The following is a 22,747-nucleotide window of genomic DNA, read 5'->3' on the forward strand; positions in this document are numbered from 1 at the left end:
TATTTTATAAATTTTTTCATTCGGGCAGGTTGGATGTGGCAAGATGGCATGATAGCACCTCCTACAAAATTTCAACAAAGTAGCACTCGAGGTATATTTGAACTGGATCTGCAAAAGTTGGTAGGCGCATGTAACATCTCAAGAAAAGCTCCTCCTAATGGCAACAGGAAGCAAGTTTTATGTTACAAATTACATTTGATTTTTTTATTAAATTTAGAGTGTGTGGTCTACATTTGATTTGCATCAACATAATGTACATTTAGTGTGTGTTTTCTATCACATAGTGGACACAGGAAGTGATATTTATCTACATGCAATGCCCAATATTCATGAAAATGTATATCCATATCAGTTGCCCTCTAGTAAATATATCACGGCATATCAACCAACCTCCAGTAGCAATATGACAGCTGACACTCCCTCGACGCATGTGATGTGCAAGGGCCTGTTCGTCGCTACTTAATACACTATCTGAGTGCTACGGACAGCATCACTGTATATCTGGATTGATTATAGTTGTACCAACAGCCGCTAGTTAGCAGACCCTCTGGTATGCGACACTTTTTATGAATCATTTCCCTTGACCCGTGTTACCGAAGAAAAGAGTAAGAGCGTAAGCAAGTATACAAGACACTGAGAAGATCAACAGTATGTTCCAGTGTAACAAAACCACCAAAACAAACAGCATGACAAGCCAACTAGAATGTATGTTAACCTATGCTGCCTGAACTACCAAATAACCAACCAGCCAATATCATGTTAAGATAAAGCTAATTTAAGAGATTGGCATATTTAAGATACTATGACAAGAGACTTTTCCAGTGTGGGATTAATAAAGTCTATCTAATCTTTAAAAGAGATGGGAGTAGTAGGCTAGTACTACACTTTCGCAAGGTCTTCTATCAAGCACAAATCAACTCAATGAAAATGGCAACTACAATGTTGTTATGGCACATTTCACAACACAAACACAAAGTAAAAATGTATTAAAAGGTCATTCTTTTTATTACTCACTGTGTGCGCTACCATATTTTTCTGAAATTGGATGAGTTTCTGTCACTGAACTCAAGCTAGATGGATCTTGCTCGATTTCAAACTTGGAATTCCAAGTTGAACCACCATTCCATTGCAATTTTCCTTATCATATACCACTTTTTCCAAGTTACGGGAAACTGTTACTGCAATCTAGTTTGCTATTTACCATGTTGTTAAACCCACCAAACAAATCAACCAAGCATCTTCATACATCACCATACACTTTTGTCTATGGCATCACAAGTTAATATCAAAAATGTAACTTAATCGGCACCTACCCATCTTTGCCACAGTCGTTAACCTGTCTTGTAACCCACAGCCATTCATTGGAGCTGGTTGCAATGCAATGTCTGTCATGTTTTTCACAGTCTGCTTTAGGCTCTGCCCTCTTAGACACATTTCAGAGACAAAGGGACCAACTGATCTGCCAACTAAATCCCTACAGCCAACCTCCACTGGGCAGACCTTAGGTTTCGAACCACACTCCTCTGCTTCTGCTGCCAACTCTGTATATCTAAGCTTTTTCCCCTCATAGGTAGATTATACTGCAACCTCTCATTGTACTGTCAGCTCCACGAAATGCACAATGCCCACTGACTACAACACAAGGTCTGGTCTTAGATTAGTGGTAGCTATCTCCTGAGGAACAATGAGCTGTTTTTCCTAATCTACTCTAAAGTTCTTCTTCTTCCTCCTCTTCTTCTTCTTCTTCTTCTTTACAGCAGTTAGCACCTATGAGGTTGCATATTGGTTGGTATATCAACCTTTACTTTATCGTACATTCCATTAATTTACAGATGTGTAATGTCAAGGCAATCTGTCTGTAGTTTCCAGCCATACTGGCATATTTTCCAGGTTTCCTTATTCCTTAACATGATCCTCTCTTTCTAGCTCCCTCGCATTCTTCCTTCTTCCCACACTTTGGTATACTGCAGCAATCAATTTTCCAGACTTCCTACACCTAGATGTTTTAACATGCTATAATATATGTTAGCTTTACCAGAGGCAGTTTTTCTCCTGTTTTATCTAGTGCCTTTCTTAACTCTCCCATGCTTGTTGGGACATTTTGCCTATCATCGATACTATCTTTAAATTATTAGAGCTATACACCATATAACAAAAGTGCTTGCCATTATATCTGCCTTTCCAATATCTGTTACTGCTTTCCATCAGTCAGAACCAGGTAACTCCAGTCCCTCCTGTCTCCTCATTTCTTTTTTATCACCACCCACATCTCTCCTACCTGAGTCGTCTTTCCGATTCTATTGCAACACTTTGTCCAGCGTGTCCTTTTCGTCTGTCTTGTGGGAACTTGCATGAACTGAATCATTTGTTAAAGGTCGTGTATTCTTTCGACAAGCTTAAACACCTTATTTCTATTTCTCACTGCTTTCTTACGCTTACCATCCCACCACGGTGCTATTTTTCTTCTTTTACTGCCTTTACTTTGAGGAATGGATTCTAATGCAGCGTTGCTTTATATCGCTGTCACGTGTTTCTAAGTTCATCATTAACATGACTTAAATATCTATCACTTTCTTCCAGAAATTTCTCCCAATTCCCTTCTGAAAGATCCATTTCCCACTGCTGCTCTCCATGGTCAATGAGGTAGCACTATTCATCTTGCACCTGGCTGGATAATAATCTCTCCCCATAGTTCCTTCCTGGTACACCGTCCAATCACATACTGATGCTATGGTGTCTTTCCTTGTATTAACATCTATTCTTGTGTTGCTGCCATCATTTAAGCATACTAAAAACATCTCATCTAGCAACTCTTCCATTATCTGACCATTAGTGTTGTGTTCATTCAAAAATCACCATACCAAACAATCTAACTAGTGTTCTGTCCTTCTATCTCTTCAAGCTTGCTTAACTCTAGTCTATTGCATTGATTATAACAATCCACAATCACTAAGTGTTTCCTATCTGCCCATATTTTCACTACCACATTATCTTGTTCATTTCCAATACGCGGTACTCTGTAAGGAATGGCTTGCTTTAGAAAAGTGACACATCTTCGTCCTCCCCCCTCTCTCTCCCCTATCTCGCCTCATTGCCACATAACCATATTAAACAAAATCCAAATTAGGCTTTAATCAGGACTCTTGAATACACGCAACGTCTGTTTTTTCTCTTCTAGTAACTATCAACTGTTTGAAATCTTGCCCATTAGCAATCGGGCTTCCCACAGTTCACTGGAGAATTAGAATTATTAGAAGTATCAACCCACACATGCTGTCTCATGACTTGACCGTACACTGAGTTCATCTCTTACTTCTTCCTGTTTTAAACCCATCATATCCAAACGGTGCACTGCAGTTGTCACAATAACCTGAATCCTTTCAGTTTTAGATTTGATCTCATCTCAGATGTTGCACTTATCACTCCAGCTATAAAGGTCACCGATTTCTTATTCTCTATCTATGCTTTCTTCGTATCTTGTTGTTCTTTTGCTGCCACTTGTTTTTTGTCACATCCTCCCTCCCTATTCTGTTTTTTTTTTGTCTTTGCAGCCATCTTAACTGCCTCAGACTCTTTTTCCTTCACTCTTATCTGTTGCACCTTCACCTCTTGTTTCAACCAATTACAACTTCTCCGTCTCCGCATATATTCTATTTCCTTTGCACACATTGGCTACATCCGCAAATCCTGACAATTGAAATACTGCATAGGTTTTGGTTAATACTCTCTTTATACATAATATCTTATACAGCTTATCTTATTATACCTTATAAATCTCCTTTGGAAACACCTTTTCCCCAAACTCTACTAAGACATTTTCAGTCTCCTTTTTCTCTACTCACCTTGTTATTCTTTTTCACACTCTTAACTGAGTCATTCCTCACCCTCAGGTCCTCCACTAGATCCCTCATACTAACACTGATCACTAATCACCCCCTTGCAACCATTGAACCACTGTTCCCCAACTCTTACAACCCTGGACACTTTGACTTTTCCAACACTAGTAATCTTCTTTGCCTTCTCCACCTGCACTTCAGTATCACACCCTATTAATACTGTAGGTTTCCATGTCATAAAACTCTCCTGTGTTTCACTACCCCAGCTTGCCTGTAATGATTGTGATTAACTTTAGCAGATCTTACCACAAAATTAAAGGGGAACTATTATTTTCTGTTGAATGTAGGATGTTCGTATTAAAAGTGGCCAAAGTGGCAAATGATGAGGTAAATGTATGTAGAAGTAATCTCTGTGAGCGAAAAGAACCAACTTCAGACTGCTCTGAATTCTCAGTTTCCAATGTTTCTTAAAAATAAGTTTTTTTACCTTTTGAGGGTGTGCTTGCTCTTCATCAAACACCATCATCACTGGCTGTTTCTGCTTGTTTTATTCTTCCCTGCATTATTTTTCAACTGATATACTGAATTAATAGCTCCAAATATCTCCATGTATTGTTGTGTCACCTGGTTTTCAGCTCCACTAACAAATCTCTGCTAATGTGGTGAGGAGCATATTTAATTTCATGCTAATTCTTCACAATAAAAGTCTCCAATTATCAAGTCATTTAAAAGCTTTTAATTTGAAACAGTAAAAGTAGGAAATGTAAGGTTTTCATCAGCGGTAACTTAACACAGCTCTGATACCTGAAGCTGGCCAATCATAACAAAGGTGGGGGGGTCAGGTGTTTAAAGAGACAGGAGCTAAGACTGCCTGTTAGAGAAAGAGGCTGAGTTAAGAGGCACCATAAAGGGACAGTATAAGATAAATAAGGAGTTTTTGTATCTGTTAATGAGGCGAAGCTGCTTTAGTAGAGACCCAGAATAAAAATAAAGAGATGAAAATGAGTAAAATATGTCCTTCTCCTTATCTTTTCTTCTCTTGCTTTCCAATCCACCTGAGCTAAGTGTGTCTTTTCTCTCTTATGATTACTCGCCTTCATGTCTCTCTTCCCTACGCCCACCTCTTCCCACTCTTTTTCCCCTCCTCTCATCACTGCAGTTTTCCCCTTCCTCACTCAACTCCATGCTTTTGCTATCATCATATGTCTCCGACTCTCACCATCCTGCCAGATTTTGTAAGAAAACCCTGCAAGAGTATCGTTCCAGACCTGTACAGGCTGTCGGTCAGGTCTTGCAGAATGAAGTCCAGACTCACTTACTTAACACATGCCAGACTTTGCTTCACTACTTTTCTCCTGCCATTCGATGTGCTAGACTCTCAGTCAGCCACCTACTCTAAAGTTGGACTGAGGGCTTGTCAGAAATAACAGATGACCGGCAAAGTGTGGGAAACTCTGAAGGCACCTGGTGGACAGGAATGACTGAATTATTAGGAAATGTCTAAGAAAATGTAAGAGCCATGGGGAACAGAGAGGTTGTGAGACTGGAAGGAGAAGAAAGACATAGTAAGTATTTAAAAGTAACAAGTAATGTAACTATTTCAATTACTTCATCACAGTAATGTAACTTATTACATTTGATTGCTTTTTGATTACTTCTCAACTGTTAGGGTAAGTGTTCCCATTAAGCACCAGAATCTAAGATCAGCTGTTCATGGATACTGACATGATGTCAATCTCCTTTTTTTAATACTGGTACTGTGACTCCATTTAAGCCCAAGTGTGCTCCACATAAGCAAACGTCACGATTTATTCACAAAATATATCAAATCATTGTATTCAAATAATTAAATCAGCAATATATGTATTGAGTAACATATTAAATATTTTAAAAATGAGGGGGAAACCCTCCTGAGAAAAATCTTGAAGGTCTGACTTCAGATGAAAAATCCTTTGTAATCATTAACATTTTCATAAGTAACATGTAACTAGTTACTCCCCAACACTGTTCATAAACCTACACAAGACAAAAACACCAGTGCACAGTAGGTTACACTGGTTTAAATCATCACTTGTCTTTTGAAAATGTTTCTTAAAATTGCAAAATTTTAAAGTGGATCCAGTGGAGATTTGTTCATGTGTGATGGGTGGAGTTATGCTCCATCTCTGGTCTGCACTGGTGCATGTTGTATGCATCCTGTGGTACATGTTACATCACACTCTATGTTCTGGCCTCGGGCTGTCACTGATTATGATGTAGCCCCGTTACCATTCAACCCTACAGGCTACAACCAGCCTGCCAGGCAACAGCAGCAGCAGCAGCAGCACAATTAAAACGCAGCCGCCGGCACCCGACAGGTAGATTTGGAATGGTGGAGTTTGTATTAACCCTTGTGTTGTCCTCGAGTCAAGGAAGGAAGGGAGGAAGAAGGAAGGGAGGAAGGAGGGATGGAAGGGAGGAAGAAGGAAGGAAAGGAGGGAGGGAGGGAGGAAGGAAGGAAAGAAAGGAGGAAGGAAGGGAGGAAGAAGGAAGGAAGGAAAGGAGGGAGGGAGGAAGGAAGAAAAGAAAGGAGGAAGGAAGGGAGGAAGAAGGAAGGAAGGGAGGAAGGAGGAAGGAAGGAAGGATGGAAGGGTGGAAGAAGGAAGGAAAGGATGAAGAAGGAAGGAAGGGAGGGAGGGAGGAAGGAAGGAAAGAAGGAAGGAATGAAGGAAGGACAGGAGGGAGGAAGGAAGGGAGGAAAGGAAAGAAGTGAGGGAAGAAGGAAAGGAAGGAATGAAGGATGGAGGAAAGAAGGACTGAAGGAAGGACGGAGGGAGGGAGAAAGGAAAAGAGGAAGGGAAAAAGGAAAGAAAGAAGGAAGAAAGGGGGATGGAGAAAAGAGAGAATGAGGGAGGGAGGAAGGAAAGGAGGAAGGAAAAGAAGGAAGGGAGGAAAGAAGGAACAGTCAAAACAGATGGGGTCAATTTGACCCGGGAGGACGACACAAAGGTTAAACCAATGCAGAACCGGGTCACGAACACCAACCAATCAAAATGAAAGAAACATCAGAGGCATACAGGAAGAAGACTGCAGATAACAACTACAGTAAGTTTAACGAACATGTTACCGGTCTATCGCAAAGCTAACTCTTATTCCCACTTCTACTTATAGCTGTACTACCTGACTAGCAATAGAGTCACTATTGTAACTCATTATGAGAAAGGTCCTATGCAGAAGCTTCAGGATGAAAAGATTAACATGAGTAGGCTACTTATTAACTGTTTTAATTACTTATACTGGCTTTCTGTGGGTAGAAGCTCTCTCACACTTAGAATGGCAGACAGAGAGTCTAGAAGGATAACAGCAACAACAAAACCCCACAAGACCAGAACACACTGGGAAGAAATAAATCAGGACTGAACAAGGCAAAAGAACACATTTCCACATGTCCACATCTAAAATTAGCCTGCAGTATTTAAAGGGGTACTCCACTGATTTAACACATGAAAGTTGGTTGCTAGTTGCACTACTCAAACCTATGAAACAAGTATTATAATGTCTTCTGTGGGTCTGATGGAGAAGTCTAAGAAAATAATCCTGGTGATGTCATCATGGTTCACTGACAACATCTAGACAGGGTGTAAGGAGAAGATGCTGCTGAGATATTAAGAGTTGATGTAGGCACTACGCAGGGAGGGCGAAAGATGCTATCTGGTTGCATTATGGGAAATGTAGGATGCAGTGTTGTTGTAGTCAGGATATCTCAGTCTCTGCAGCTCTGATTTAGACTTTTTTTCTTTTTAATATCAAACCTTTAGGAAATGATTATTCTGTAATGCTAGAGTACCCCTTTAAGATTGACATAACATCATCATTTTTTTTATTTCTTTATGAATATTTGAGATGTACATCATATAACCGGGGACTTATGTTTCAAGTTTTTTTCCTGTGTTCTTTTACTTCATTTACTCAGTTCAGAAGGTGTATTTAAATTAATCCACAGCTTTAAAATGTACTCAATATTATTGAGTGTAAAAATGTTTTACCCGAAAAATTGAGTAAAAGTGTATCTATACTGTCACAGTCTCATAAAGGCAAAACAAAACAAAAAACTTTAATATAATACAATATATATATTTGATTATTTTTTCATATATATTGTATTATATTTGAGTTTTTGATTGTTAAAAAAAATCAAATCAAATATAATACATGGGCGGCACGGTGGTATAGTGGTTAGCACTGTCTCCTCACAGCAAGAGGGCTCCGGGTTTTGAACCAACCGGCTGGCTGGGGCCCTTCTGTGTAGAGTTTACATGTTCTCCTCGTGCCTGTGTGAGTTCTCTCTGGGTTCTCCAGCTTCCTCCCACAGACCAAAAACATGCAATTCAGGTTACTAAAATGGAGACTCTGAATTGCCCGTAGGTGTGAATGTGGGCGTGAATGCTTGTCTGTCTCTATGTGTCAGCCCTGTGATGGACTGGTGACCTATCCAGGGTGTACCTTGCCTCTCGCCCAATGACAGCTGGGATTGGCTCCAGCCCCCCCGCAACCCTCTAGAGAGGATAAGCGGTTTGGAAAATGAAAGAATGAATGAATACAATATATAAAGTTAGTGCACTTTCCTGGAGTGTTCCCTTTTAAGGCTACTTTACACTTAGTCTCCACTTATTCTACATTTACTTGACAGCTGTAGTTACTGGGTACCAAAACACTGGTAAAGATTAGCGTCACCTGAGCAACTACAACAGTAAAATGCTAGTTACACATGACATCATTAGTAATATTAATCCAATATCATGTATCCTTAAAATATTATACTATAACATTCACAGGGGTTATTTTGATGTATAGATAGTAATTACTCACTTTTGATACTTTAGTGGTTCTTAAAGTGGGATCCGAATTGACTTTAATTAATTCCATCCATAAGTAACAGAATGACAGAATGTATGACTATTTTGGTCATGGGTTTCATACACTTTTTGTAATAAAACATCTAAATCTTATCAGACAGGGCTCCAGGTGATACTTTGTGACAGTTTAGGGCTCCTTAACCTGGAAAGGTTTGAGAACCACTGCTTTAATTGGGTATTGGTTTTTACTTTACAATAAAGATTGAAATACTTTTTCACCCTCTAACATGAAGTTTCATTTACCATTTAATTACATTGTCTTAATTCATCAATCCTCATCTAATAGGTTAACATAGAGTCCCAGAGTTTCTCGTGGCCTTTCTTCTGAAGAGTGTAGGGCCTGTTATCAAAAGATGAAGCTGCTTGTCTCTTTGTATTTACATATTATGATGAAAATATCACTATCAGCCATCACATCTGAAACGGATGCTGGCAGCTTCAGCAGTGAGTTGGAAGTCTTGACTCATCCCATAGTGAGAATCTCACTGTGTGTTCTGACTAAATGGATGGTTGCTTCAGTGACACAGCCACACTGTATAAGCTCTCTTTTGTCTATTGACATACATGACATGTGATATTCATGAAGTATTTATATCCCACAGTGTGACTGTGAAGAGCCTCGGCAGGGTGTCTCTGATTTTGGCATCCTGTGTATGTGAGGCATACTGTATGTACTGTAGACTACTACTATGATCTGTGTGTGTGTGTGTGTGTGTGTGTGTGTGTGTGTGTGTGTGTGTGTGTGTGTGTGTGTGTGTGTGTGTGTGTGTGTGTGTGTGTGTGAGTGTGTGTGTGTATCTAGGTGCAAAACAGGCTGCCTACAAAATGATAAGCATCAGAATTGTGAGTTTTGATGCATGAATTCAATCATCTCAGTGCTCATGTATTCCACCAGTGTGCAGTAGATGATGTGATGTGACTCTCTGTGTAAAGAGCCTAAATAATGTAAGCCACACACTTCCCTCCATTTAAAACAGTCAAATGAAGTGTCTTTAATTTACTATACTTTTAGAAAAATCAATAAAGTCAATCAGAATCCTAATTTCCCAAAACAAAAACCTGACTCAAATAATTAATAATATCATATTTTTGTAGCTTTTCTAAGTATTTAATGATGACTTAATGGCATCACCTGCAACATTTCCATTCATTTTCTCTTCCACAGCAATTAAACCTCATGATAATCTTTCATTTCTATATTGTTCTGATGTTCTGAAGGACCACAGCTCCTTCTTTCACACCTTACCTGAAGACGTGCAGATGATATATGTTTGCACAATCACAGATATATCCCAAACGACATGCATTCTTCGTTCAATTCATGCTCGTTTTCCTTCAGCTGCTACGGGACGGCGCTTTGCTGGCTGCACTTGTAGACGACACGGCCAAACATTGAACATTTTTCCACTCCTCTCTCTCTCTCTTTTGGTTCTTGTGATCAGCGTCTTGTCCCTCACGGAGCTTCCGAGATGCTTTGAAGCTTTTGCGGGAGAGATTCACTCCTCACAGCATCGTCCTCCTTCGCTTTGCAATTTGGCGTTCAAGGCAACATTTTAAGGTGTTTTCTACCCGCGTCCATCTATTTATGTCTCTATCTATCCCTTCCTTTAAGACATTTTAGCAGTCAAATCCATTCTTACATTGTTTCTCTTCTCCACCTTTTCTCTCTCAGAGCTGGTGGATGTTTGTGGCGCACAGCTCGTCTGCAGCGGATCAGGCAACTTCACTGACGACGCAAAGCGCACCGAGGGCGCACAGACTGACAGATAGAGAGAAAACACACTCATGATGTTGCATGGTGACATGATTTAGTCTGTCGAGATCGACAATAAAAGACAAGATAACAGACAGGAAGTTGAAAAACTTTCATTTTGGGGGGGAAACGTGTAATGTGTAATCTACTTAAAATGCTTCAAATGGCACAAAGTCCAATAAATCAGACTACAGAAGATCCGAGGATTGTTATGCATTTGTTTTTGGTATGAATAAAACTTATTTTGTCCTAATAGGTAGAGTTTATATATTATTATAAGCACACAGTGTCCGATTCCAATTTTATTTAGCCTAAATCTCAACATTAAAGTAGGAAGAAAAAACTCATCTGGAAACCTGACTCTCTGAGCCTGGTAGGCTATATAAACATATATATGAATTCACTCATCATTTTATCCCCAAAAATACAAAAGCACAACCTCAAATCAACCAACTGTGGCTGGAGACTACTTTGCGTATGAAGACAGCCTTGATAAATACGTTTCTTGGCTGTATTGACCTACATACAGACACTCCAACTCTCTACTGTGGATGTTGTGCGACCTCTAGTGTTATCATAGGCTAACTTCATTCAAAAACATATGAAGTTCATGCAAATAGCAAGTCCAGAGATCCAATTATGTGTTCTAGACAGACTAGGCACGGTATTGTATGGACAATATAGGTCTACTGATGAACCAATATTTAACATGACTATTTAAATTTAAATGTAAGTAAAGTAATGTAACATTGAGCTTGGCTGAGAATTTAGGGGATGCCTTTTTCTCTTTTTCTTCCTCTCATCCTCTCATTAAAGGTGACATATTATGCACATTTGTACATCTATATTTTTTTCTACATCTAGTATTATTTAACTTATATTGCATGTTCTCCCTGTGCTTGCATGGGTTTCCTCCCATTGTGAAAAACATGTATGTCAGGTTAATTCTCCTGTCAGTGCCCATGACATGGTACTGACGTAGAACTGGAGTTGGTGCCCTGGTGCTGCAAAGTGGATGCCCATTGCTCCTAATACTTAGGAAGGGTTAAATGCACAGACTGAACAACTGTAAGTATGACATATAAAGTACCTTTATTGGCCAATAGCATACATACAGTACCAATTTACCAATTTATTTCTTCTGTTAGTCAAAAGTTGACATAATACAAAAGTATTTCAACAGACATTGTTATATGCAGTTATATTACATGATTCATTATAGGTCATGTTATGCTGTATTTTCTCTTCCTCCTGTGAGTCTTTCTGAGAGGTGAAACTAATCACTGTGTAACCACACTTTTTAGTTTACACACAGAGGCGTCCTGGTGGCTAAAATGGAAAGAGACGAGAACGTGTTAGTTTTTGATAAGTCAGTCATTTATCCATCTACTTATCTGTCTCAGACCCATCCATACCTCTTGTTCTGTCGGCGGAGAGCAGCCTTGTTAATCTCCCTCAGCAGAGTTTCCTTGTTGTTCTTCATGTTTGTTTTCGCCGTCTCCAACAAAAACTCAATCTTTTCCTGGTTGAAGGGACGCTGGAAAGTGGAGAACTCCTCCATCTTTGCTTTAAACTCTTCTGCATCTGTAGGAAACAATGAAGACCTGTTAGGCTCCAGTCACATGTTTCCTTCCTTCTCCTTGACACCTTGCTTATCTGGAACTGCTTCGGGGGGGGGGGGGGGGGGGGGGGTTAAACAGATGTTGACCTTCAGAGCTTCTTTTGGCAAAATGCTTCCAGAAATTCTAAGTTCTTGCTCTCATCCCTTCTTGTAGTTAAAAAATAACATGTTTTTATGGTTCTCATTTTTTATTATTAAAAGGAAGAAAAAAATATCTTTGGGAAATTTCAGGTCATGGGCAGAGTGTGTTGTTAGCAGTGGTATTTAAGAGTAAGACCCACACTAGCATCTAACCAGACTAAAGTGACATTTGCAACTGGGCAGAATTGATAAAAGCAGTGGAACTTTTCCCTGGTGAATGTTTGTTTGGTGGCTTGTTTAACCAGCTAAGATGCTAGACTAGACATGTTCACGTTTGAACCGCAACCCAGATAAGCTTTCCTGCTAAAGTCTGATCTCGTACCTTTTGTCCTAGTCAAGGATGAATGGAAACATATGTATTTGTGTCTCTATGAGAGTTAAGGTTTGCTAGTCCAAAATGACATGGTTCCTCTTTGTTTCTGCCCATTTCAATTGAAAATGTCTTTTTCTCTTCTACTGTAAAGGAAAACCAAACAAATATGTGTGTGTAACAGACCTTTGCAGTTCCGTCTGTTGAAGAGCGGCATGTAAACGATAGTGGGTTCCTTCTCTTTTCCCTCAAACACGTAGCAGTCGTTCGGCCACTCTCTGTCCTCCAGGATTTCCTCACCTATCTCTGGAAAAGGTTTCTTCAGCGTGGCTGCATAGTCTCTGGCAAGAGTCAGAGTCTGTGCAGAAAGCAGAGGGCAAACATTGCTTCAGTTTTTGACTCAAACTAGTACCAGGACATTTGTGTGTTATGTTACCTTGGTATGCCTCTAAATATAACCAGTTAGCTTTAATAAAAAGAGAATTCATTACAAAGAGAGCATGTCATGGAGTTTTGCACTTGACAATAAGTTTATTATGTTCCAAGTGTTCTAGCTTCTTTCTAGAAAGTAAGTGTTGAACAGCTAACAAAATAGACCGAACATTAACATTGCAGTATATAACATTTGCACTTGAGTATATGTTGTTTAAACTTGACTCCACTATCCAGAATTTGGCTGGAGGTGAATGAAAAGTTTGCTTGATTGACTGTTACATAGTCTGTGGGAAGGCTCTGGGTGTGGTGAGGTTAAATGGGGTGTTAATCATAGTTTTGAATAGGCAGCACAAGGTATCTGAAATGAACTTTTGCCTCACTTGCATTCAGTCCAATAAAAGAAAATATCTTCCTTAATGAAAATGATCCTATGTTAGATAATGGGTCAATATGTCATTATTACTTGCAACATAAGTTTGATTGATTGACTTGCTGTCAAAGGCCCATTTATATACAATTGGCACTGCAGTCAGTATACCTTTGTTAGACAGCAGACATGCAGTTTACAAAGATAATGTGGCACATTTACCATAAAAATTCTTTATAATTGTTTTGACCTCCATTTAAGACGAGGGTAGACAAGATCTGACAATCTTGTCAGGTGAAATTACAACTGTTCCTGCTCTAGCTTGCTAATTAAAGTAATATTAGCTTTAGAGGTTGGTTAAACACTCTGTGGCTGACTTTTTAATATTTCAAGCAGTTCTGTTCTAATATGGGAGCCCTGTAAACCTTAAAAATGCATCTGATGTAATGATAATGTGCTAAAAGGCTGAGGGTAGTAGAGTGGATGGGGCTATTTATTGTTACATAACCTGTCACCCCACAAAATAATGTAGTATGAAATGCCCCTTGGAAGTAGGTAGTAAGCTAGTTGGAACATATGCTAAGTATTGTGAATTACATTGGAGCAGAAACTGTTTCATTTGAGTCCAGGAATTAGGTAGACCATAGTACTCAAACACACATACACAGTTTCCATGCTGGATGGGGACCAACTTTTTGATCATCCCATGTGGGGACCACCCTTTCTAAAGCTTCTAGAGGCATGAAAAAAATCAGGTACACTAACCATAGCTTTGTAAACATACACAACATTAAATACTTGAATTGATGAAGTAATCGTGCTAAATCGGGACTTCAGGACAATAAAGTCAACATTACACACACACACACACACACACACACCTTACAGTACCTCAAACATATTTCCAGCACTGGACTCTGGTGCGATGATGAGGTCGATATCTCTCTTGTCTCCAAGAAATGAAGGATAGCCAACATTGATCAGCAGCCCAGCATCTACCAGGTGGAATCTCTCCTTAGAACTAAGGCACTGTGGAATAGAGGAATCTGCCCAGCAACACAAATGTTCAATTCAAGGAATTTGTTTAGGTTTATTCCTGAGAAGAATAATTCTGGTGAGAAAAAAAAAAAAAAAAACACACATCCTGCAGACACAGATCAACATTAGCAGTCATTGTAATTAACATAAGCCTAATATTCACTCGTCAAAAAAATTGACTACAACAGTTTTACAGAAAATTGGAATAAAATATAGTTTTTACTGAAGTTATTTCAATTATTGTCATCTCACCTTGGTATTGGTATAGGAAGTTTCCAGTAGTTCCCCACTCCCATTTCAGAACAAGAGGAATGATTTGCTTAGTAAGCAGAGAGACTGGGGAAAACACATTGGAATGAAATACACATACGTGTTTACATCTCCTTTAAATAAAATGGATCTGTTTGTCTACAATACTGACCACTCTGGTTATTTATCTGCCATACACTGACCATGTGTTTTGAAAGGTCCATCCTCCAGACTTCGGCTCCAGATCTCTACTGCCACCACCAGCTCCAGACTCCACTGCTTAAAAAGAGTTTTTCTTTCCTCTGAACTCTTTGACTCCAGCAACTCAGTCTTATTCTGATTTACCTTGTCTGCAAAAGGTAAGAATCTAATGTGCAATGTGGCATTTTGAATCAGACATTTGCTGGGTTATTATTTCATCGCCAACCAAAAACCATGCAAAAAAAAATCATGCATCGGGAAGAAAATTGAACATTGATGGCATTCCTCTCTGGGTGTCAGTAGATGTAACCTCACAAACTAGCTCGCAGCTACTACAATATTTAGTTAGACTAGTAAATACCTTGTAGTATTTTCTGCAGCTTGTCCAGGTCAGATAGAGCACGAGGATCCTGAATGGTGCCTTTGATCATTGCTATCAGTTTATCAAGTACATTGAACATACGCAGGTACTCTTCAGCAGCACTGTCTACATTGCCAAGCACTGAAACACACACACACACACACACACAACGTTTTAGTGTATAATGTTGTAAAGCAGCTAACAAACACTAGTATAAAGCTGTGTCTTTCTTCTCGCTCCATAAGAGATTCATCATGAGGCTTATAAAATTACATCAAATTGTCAAACTGTGATTACCATCCAGCCAGGGGGGGATGAACTCTCTGGCGGTCTCCTCGTGAGCCAATGCACAACCTAGAACACCTGCACAATTGCAACACATGAGGTTTTAGCAAATATAGATGTCACTGAGTCACAGGTATTGATCAACAATGCTATTTATACCTACAGATACAGTATAGTTTAGCTTATAATATTGTAAAGAGTACAGTCTAGACCTGCTCTGCATGAAAAGTGCTCTGATATAACTCTATTCTTATGGTTCTCCTTTGAACACACTGATTGTTGAACACATACCTTGTAGTTTGACCATGTCCATCTCTGGCTTGACTTCTAGAAGTTCTCCGCTCTCAAATCTGCTTCCGAGGAGAGAAGTTTCGACGAATACACCCAACTCTGTGAAACCAGCCTCATGAGGGCTCATCTCGAACCATTTCCCTGAGAGATAGAGAGTTTACGCTTAATACAAGTAAAAAACGAATCTAAGGCCTAATGTAGGAGGTGCCTACCTTCTATTGGCCCATCTGTAAAGCAGTGCTTCTCTATGGCACTGTATACAGGGTAAGGGTTGGTGGCGTTTCTGCTGGCCTCATCTGAAAGACGCCGTAGGTCCAACTGCTGGATGAGATGTTTCTCTTAAGTAGTGCATTGACCTCTTTATGACAGAGTGTATTGTGATGGGTTTCAAGGAAAGTTGAGAAGTCAAAGCATTTGTGTCTTTGCCCTTGTACCTGATTCATGATCCCAGCAGAGGTCATGACCCCCCAGATATCAGTGAGAGAGAAGTGCTCCTCTTTGGACCTCTCATCCAACCAGGCCAGAGCCTCCTCCAGCTCCACCCCAGGACCTGATAGCCTGGACACTGCTTGGTCCATATTATCGCTCCACTGAGGGTCACTGTACAATGAGGTCATAGACCTAAGAGAGGGCCAAGGAAGACAGACAAGAAGATGTAAGTCAGGAGGAATCATCATAGAGAAAAATGGCGCACCTTTTCGGTATATACTGTATTTTGTCAATCATCTTCAAACAATTCAGCAGGGAGAAGCCACCATTTTAAAGTATGTGGGACCATATCAATGAATTTCACATTGGTAAGGCTGGAGAACTTATCACTAGAGACCAAATGACAAAACTCAACTGCCATTGACGGAAAGTCTAATTCCCCAACATTGGACCAATCCTGTTTCTAAATGATATGTTGGCCATCCTCTCGAGGCTTTGTTCTAGGGGTCCCAATGCCAGTTTGTTGATTAGTCAGTTGGTACACCACTTTGGTCCAGATTGATATACACCTATTGCCATGTAAATATTTTAGTGCTATTTAAGCAAATTATAGCATGTTAACATGGTAAACAAAAAACTGTGAACATCATTAACATTTAATAGAGTACAACCAGAACTATGGGTTTTAATTCCAGTATGTAAGTAAGAAGTAAAAAATCTGACCATGGTACAAAACCTGACTCATATGTCATGTAGTTCTTTCTTGAAGCTACTCCTGAAATGTGTGTAGAAACAGCAGAGGTGAGGTGACAGAACAGTGTAGACATTTTGGACAGCATATTACAACTAGAAAGTTACAAAATTACTTTAAAATAGAGCGCTGGTGGAAACCAAGGTACGATGATGTAACCTAGCAATGCTTTGCTTGTAAATTTTCATGGGAGCTGTAGTTGTTCTTTGCCGTAATGGGTTCAACTTCAAGTGTTGTTGTTGATGCTCATTTATCTCAGAATATGGATGGTAAATACCTTGAATATATTTAATTTATTTAGAATGACTGACACTAACCAGAAAGTGATAGTAGGACTTATCAGTGTTGTGATTATGAGCATTTTAGCATGGTGATGTCAGCATTTAGCTAAAACACCACCAAAAAAGTCATGACCCGCCTTCCTCTGCCTTTTCTCCTAAAAGAGGCAAAGTGGGGCAGGTCATGACTTTGCCATCATAGGAAAAACAATCTTCTACAATAAGTAATTCATACACTAACTTTGAGTTGATGTGTATAAGTGTGGTTACCATGTGGAGCCAGAAACTCCTCCCATGTAGAGCAGAGTGTCCAACAGACCATCCTGTTTCATCTGATAGAGGGAACCCACCAGAGCCACGGCTGCCCTCTGACCACCACCTGACCCCAAGAAAGTGATGTGAGGAACCGAATCCTAGTTATAGAGATGAAAGATAAAAGTGTCGATATCTTTAATTACACATTTAAAAACTATCTATTTAACCTTGCTTTTAATTAGAAGATTTAATTATATTTAAAATGCATGGTTCATTTTAAAATTATTTTATATATAACTGTATGTTTCAAGATGTGAGGCACCATGGTATCATAAACTCTGCCTGATCTAAGACTTATATTATCATAACATAACATTAGCTAGCCTGTCAGCTATCATACTACTCAGCAGGTTTTGGTCCATATTTAGTAAAGTTATTGGCCTGTATCTTCTACATTTCCATGGATCCTTACCCTCCTTATGTATAACTGTTATTGTGCAATTACACCATGTGACTGCCGATATTCCATGTGTTAATGCCCAGTTAAATGCTTGATGTAAGACAGGAATACGTTGTACTTTGAACCTGGGCTCTTGTCTGGCTTTAGTCCCTGAATCACTTTTGATTTCTCTTTGATAGTAATTGGTGCGGTGAGGCCTTTGACCCTGTGCATAGCTCTTTCAAATAATCTCTCAGCTGAGTCTGAGTTTCTTCTTTGTCTCAACTGCACTCTAATTGTAATACTCATAGCAAACCCTTCCTCAATCTCTTGTTTACCTGTTAGTCTTATTTTTAATCTCTATCTTTGTCCCTCCATCATAATATTTTTGTTGAAAGAAGGTCAGAACTTGTTCTATTCCCTCAGTTAACAAAACATCTACGTCCTTTCTTATTTCTTTAAGCTCAGCCATAATTGATCATCTTTCATCTCCCTTTCCTTCTTTTTTTTGTGGGATGAAAAACAGATGATTTCACAGATGTGATGGAGTTATCATCTGGTAATGGCTTTCAAACATTCCAGATGATAACTCCATCACAACATTCAAATCCAAACTCAAAACACACCTGGTCAAACTGGAATATTCACTCTGACAAATGTTTTTATTCTCTGTAAGGTGACCGTGGGTGACTTGAAAGGTGCCATCAAATAAAATGTATTGTTATTATTATTATTATTATTATAACTGGGTTGATCTCTCTTATATCATTAATTTCAAGATAATTTTCAATTACGGTTTTCATCCTTACTTTAAATCTTTCCAATTGCAATAGTGAGTTGTGAAGTCTCAATAGCGTTCTGCTCTCTTTCCCCCTTCCTATTGTAGTATATAATAATGGTTATCTCTTGATGTGTTGATGATGAAGAAGGAAACCACCGCTGACACGTCTCACTTGTATATTTTAAAGATTTCATTACAAAAGAGAACAGTGTCAAACATCCAATCTTGAGAGAGTCCCCCTGGTGCCGATCTGAGTCTCTCTGACTACTCCAGTTTTAACAACACTATACAGTATATAGTTTCCTATCTCTAAAAACTCCACATTCTAAACAATTGGTCAGAGCCTCTGGCCCTTAAACTATACCTGGCTTTTAACCTTTAACCTAAGAGATGATGTCACAGGATAAGGGCAATACAGACAGGAGGTCACAGGACATCAGGCAGAACAGATACCACACTATTTCTATTATTAACAATAATAAAGCAGAATCTGAGGAAGGTTTATCTGGTGTATATTTCAATCTTGTACTCTAAACTCTTTCATTTTTGAAAATAAAGAAATAATCTAATCTTGAATATGTGTCAGTAGACTTTGAGTAGATTTGGAGATCTTCAAACATCCACTATTTTAATCTCTGTTGTTGCTCTTCTCTGTATATATAGTGCTTGCTCATGTAAGAATGTTAAGTCTCTTTAAATTAAATTAAAGAAGTTTTTTTTTATACCTGATCTAAGTGAAAAATGCCTTGAGATAACTTTTGTTGTAATTTGGCGCTATATCAATAAAAAATGATTGATTGATATTCTGGCAGCAGGTTTAAAGCAATGTTGTTTATTACCCTGAAATCGAAGTTAGCATCTGAAATATAGTTCAAATCTCTTGCAGCTTTTGGTATTCCTTGACTTTAGAATGATATTATATCCATAATTTCTCATTATATCCACCCCTTCTTCCAGGGAATTATACATATTTATCAGAGACTATTATATCATTGATTATCCCAATCACTACAACATATCTCCATCCTTTATCGGAAGACGCTTCTTCTGCTTGAAACACATGTTTAAGTGAGTCTCGTGTAGGGATGCTAAATCCTCTCCATCTTTTTTGGGTTGGTGTTACGTCTTTTTACATTTGACAAGGTTTAGGTTTGACAGGGTTGTGAACTACTCAAAAATGTCATTAGAGGACTTGAAACAGTGCTCACAGAGGTAATGGGAGACACAGACATTGGTGTTATGTATAGACAGGCCAACACTTAATGTACATGTACAGACAGACATTTGTGCAAAGTTGACATACAAGAAGAAATCATTTTTCCCGTTTTTCTTACTGTATCTGTACAGTTGACTCCCAGGTTGTTGAGTGACTCCAGAACTACTTGTTTCCTCTTGTGAACATACTCCTGTTCCCCAGCACACAGAGACTGGGACTGACGGATGGGTTTCTGCACAGAATCGATAACAACTCACTGAATTAGACTGAACAGAGGGTGGAAAACGAATATTCATTTAATCCAAGAGTTAAATGTTACACTATTACACATGCTATGTACATGCACTTTTTGTATCTCATATTTCCCATAATAGGAACTGCTTATCACTATTGTTTCAACTTGTTCCTACTGAAGTCAACTGATCCTTTGTTTAGTTTCAGTATGTTCCTGCACAGTACAGTCACGCACAGACACATGCAGTATCATGTGGATAGGTAGTAGGACCTGATATATGGTTTCCTATAGCGACAGATGAAATGCAAACAGTGGATTATATGTATTATGCTACAACCTAAATTCTTTTCCCATGCATCTCTCACCTCAGAAGCAGTCGCATTTCCCTCCATGTGTTCCAGTGCGTCTGCCCGAGCTCCTGAAATCACAAGCCAAAAGCAAATCACTGAGGCTGAAAAGCTTATCCTGCCAGTCAGCATGTTGGGGAGCACGGTAACAACCTTCAGTGTCAACTAAAATCCTAAAAGGTAAATCCACATAGTGGTGAAAGCAGTTAACAATCCTATAAGCTGCTTTTCTTTGATCAGAAACTGCTGGTCCTGGCTTCTTTCTGTGAGGAGATGCTCAAACTATAGAAAATAAGAATGGTGTGCAGAGGCATGCACAAACATGTTGGAGACAGGGTATGTACCAGAAAAAAAGTCTTTCTACCTCATATTGGTTTGTGAGGGAAGGACTTTTCAACATGTAACAGCTTATAAATTCACATTACACAATACACACATTCTTTCTCTTTCCTCTCACAACACAGTTAATTAATAGAACATGTTGGGGCGGCTCTAAAGTATGTTGCTGGGCTCTGATAGAATTACACTGGGCTTGTGGCTTACATTTGTCCAGCTGTCTAATCAATCGCATGATAATTCAAGATGAATCAATGAATCTCTGAAAAGAAGTCTATATTTAAATACTCACCAGGAGAAAAGCTGTGATGGCTGAGAGGTTAAGGCGTTGGACTTGTAATGCAATGGGTGTTCCTCCGAATAGGTTTAAATCCTGCTTGCAGTACAAAGGTCATGCTAATACCTGTTTGCAGATGAGGAACTATACTTTAATAGGTTAAGGGACTATTACATGATAAATGCAGCCATGAAGTGGGAGTGACGCTTCTGTAAAGATATTTACACAATGTTTCAGGTGAGTCAGAAAATGTGTATGCTTACTTAGTTCCACCCCTGATTAAAGTTAGTGGGGGGGAGTTGTATTTTATTTCACCTGTCCATTGAGAGAGTCACAGATTTATTTAAAAAAGAAAGAAAAAAAAGACAGAAATAGCTAAGTAGAAAATGAACTACTACTACATTTCAGAAATATTGTACTTTACCTTCACTATATTCATTTGACAACTTTTTTGCTTTATCGTCAAATATAAAATCAGGGAGGCCAACATTTCCCAAATGAACATCATACTGCATTGAAGAAGGCTTTAAACTAGCGATTGAGACCATAAACACATTTTGTTTTAAATCAAGTGAGAAGTTGGTGAATTCTCCATTGACTTGTATAGAGACGGAAGTCCTTTTGACACCAAAACGGTCGCCCCCTGGTGGCCCCTGATAGAATGCAGTTTTAAGTTACTTCCGCGTTCGCATAATTTCAGAGGACCAGAACTCCCCGCCTGGACACACCTCATCACCTCAAGTTAACATTTGTCCCTACAAAGACACATTCCCACAACTTCATCATTTCTTCAACCAAATGCCTTTAAGGGTTGTGGATTTTACTGTAATCCAAGTGTTCAATCCATCAAATGAAGATTTGAAGAGTGTATGGAGCCAGCGGGCAACTGATTTGTTTATTGTATCAATAAGAAGACAGAGATATTTAAATAATGTACAGGGTCTTAAGGAATTTAATTCTTATAATTCAATCTTTAATTTTACAATACTAGTTACATAATAAGGAAGATAGTTTATTATCATTATCATTACTATTACTATTATTATCATTAACCAAATAAAACCATAGTAACACTAACAGTGATGGTAGAGTAGACACTTCATGAACTTATTGGGCTTATACTCTCTGTAGGATGTGTATGGCTTTTAAGAAGAACAATAACTTAAATTCAGCCTGTCCATCCACAATTCCAGGAAGTCCCAACGAAGAGCACATCCTGCCTCCCACTCCCTGTTCATCTCTTACAGAGAGCCTTTGGCCCCTTTTTATCAGCTGTTCATTATTATCACACATAGCTGTTGTTCCTGTGTCCAGGGCCGTTGAGAGGGCAATAAAAGCACATCCTCTCCAGCTGGGTTCCAGATGTTTGTCTATACAAATTTGGGAGTCAATTATTCTTAATCTCCTACCAAGTGGGGAGACACACCAGGGGAAGGAGTTGTTGGACATTGTGAAAACCAGAGCAAGTTGGTTTTTCAAATGGTTTAAAATGACCATTATTCTCAGTGGCAAAGCAGGATTGTAGTGTTACATTCCTGCACCACAGTGAGGAGAATACTTTCTCCTGTCATATCCAGTCATTCACAACCATCTCGGGATTAATTTCTCCTCTTAAGATAT

At 39.0% G+C, this 22,747-nt stretch overlaps 2 protein-coding genes across 2 annotated transcripts in view; both read right to left on the reverse strand.

Moving 5' to 3' along the window:
• The window catches only part of LOC133999794 (carbonic anhydrase-related protein 10-like), a 101,402-nt gene extending 91,364 nt beyond the window's left edge, over positions 1-10,038 (reverse strand). The window contains exon 1 of the mRNA XM_062439110.1: positions 9,978-10,038. Within this exon, the coding sequence (XP_062295094.1) occupies positions 9,978-10,038 (61 nt within the window). The remainder of the gene's footprint in view (positions 1-9,977) is intronic.
• A 1,650-nt stretch (positions 10,039-11,688) lies between these two features.
• LOC133999783 (cytosolic phospholipase A2 gamma-like) lies at positions 11,689-20,795 on the reverse strand. The gene is made up of 14 exons (XM_062439094.1): positions 20,533-20,795; positions 20,051-20,164; positions 17,512-17,654; positions 16,218-16,404; positions 15,996-16,101; positions 15,784-15,924; positions 15,496-15,570; positions 15,208-15,333; positions 14,849-14,995; positions 14,649-14,732; positions 14,250-14,404; positions 12,743-12,914; positions 11,900-12,068; positions 11,689-11,813 (listed from the first exon to the last, which is right to left on the reverse strand). The coding sequence occupies exons 1-14, from the start codon at positions 20,644-20,646 to the stop codon at positions 11,765-11,767; spliced, it is 1,782 nt and encodes a 593-aa protein (XP_062295078.1). The 5' UTR covers positions 20,647-20,795; the 3' UTR covers positions 11,689-11,764.
• Between the last annotated feature and the right edge of the window lie 1,952 nt (positions 20,796-22,747).

Source organism: Scomber scombrus, chromosome 18 (genome assembly GCF_963691925.1).
Source record: "Scomber scombrus chromosome 18, fScoSco1.1, whole genome shotgun sequence".
NCBI classification, from domain to species: domain Eukaryota; kingdom Metazoa; phylum Chordata; class Actinopteri; order Scombriformes; family Scombridae; genus Scomber; species Scomber scombrus.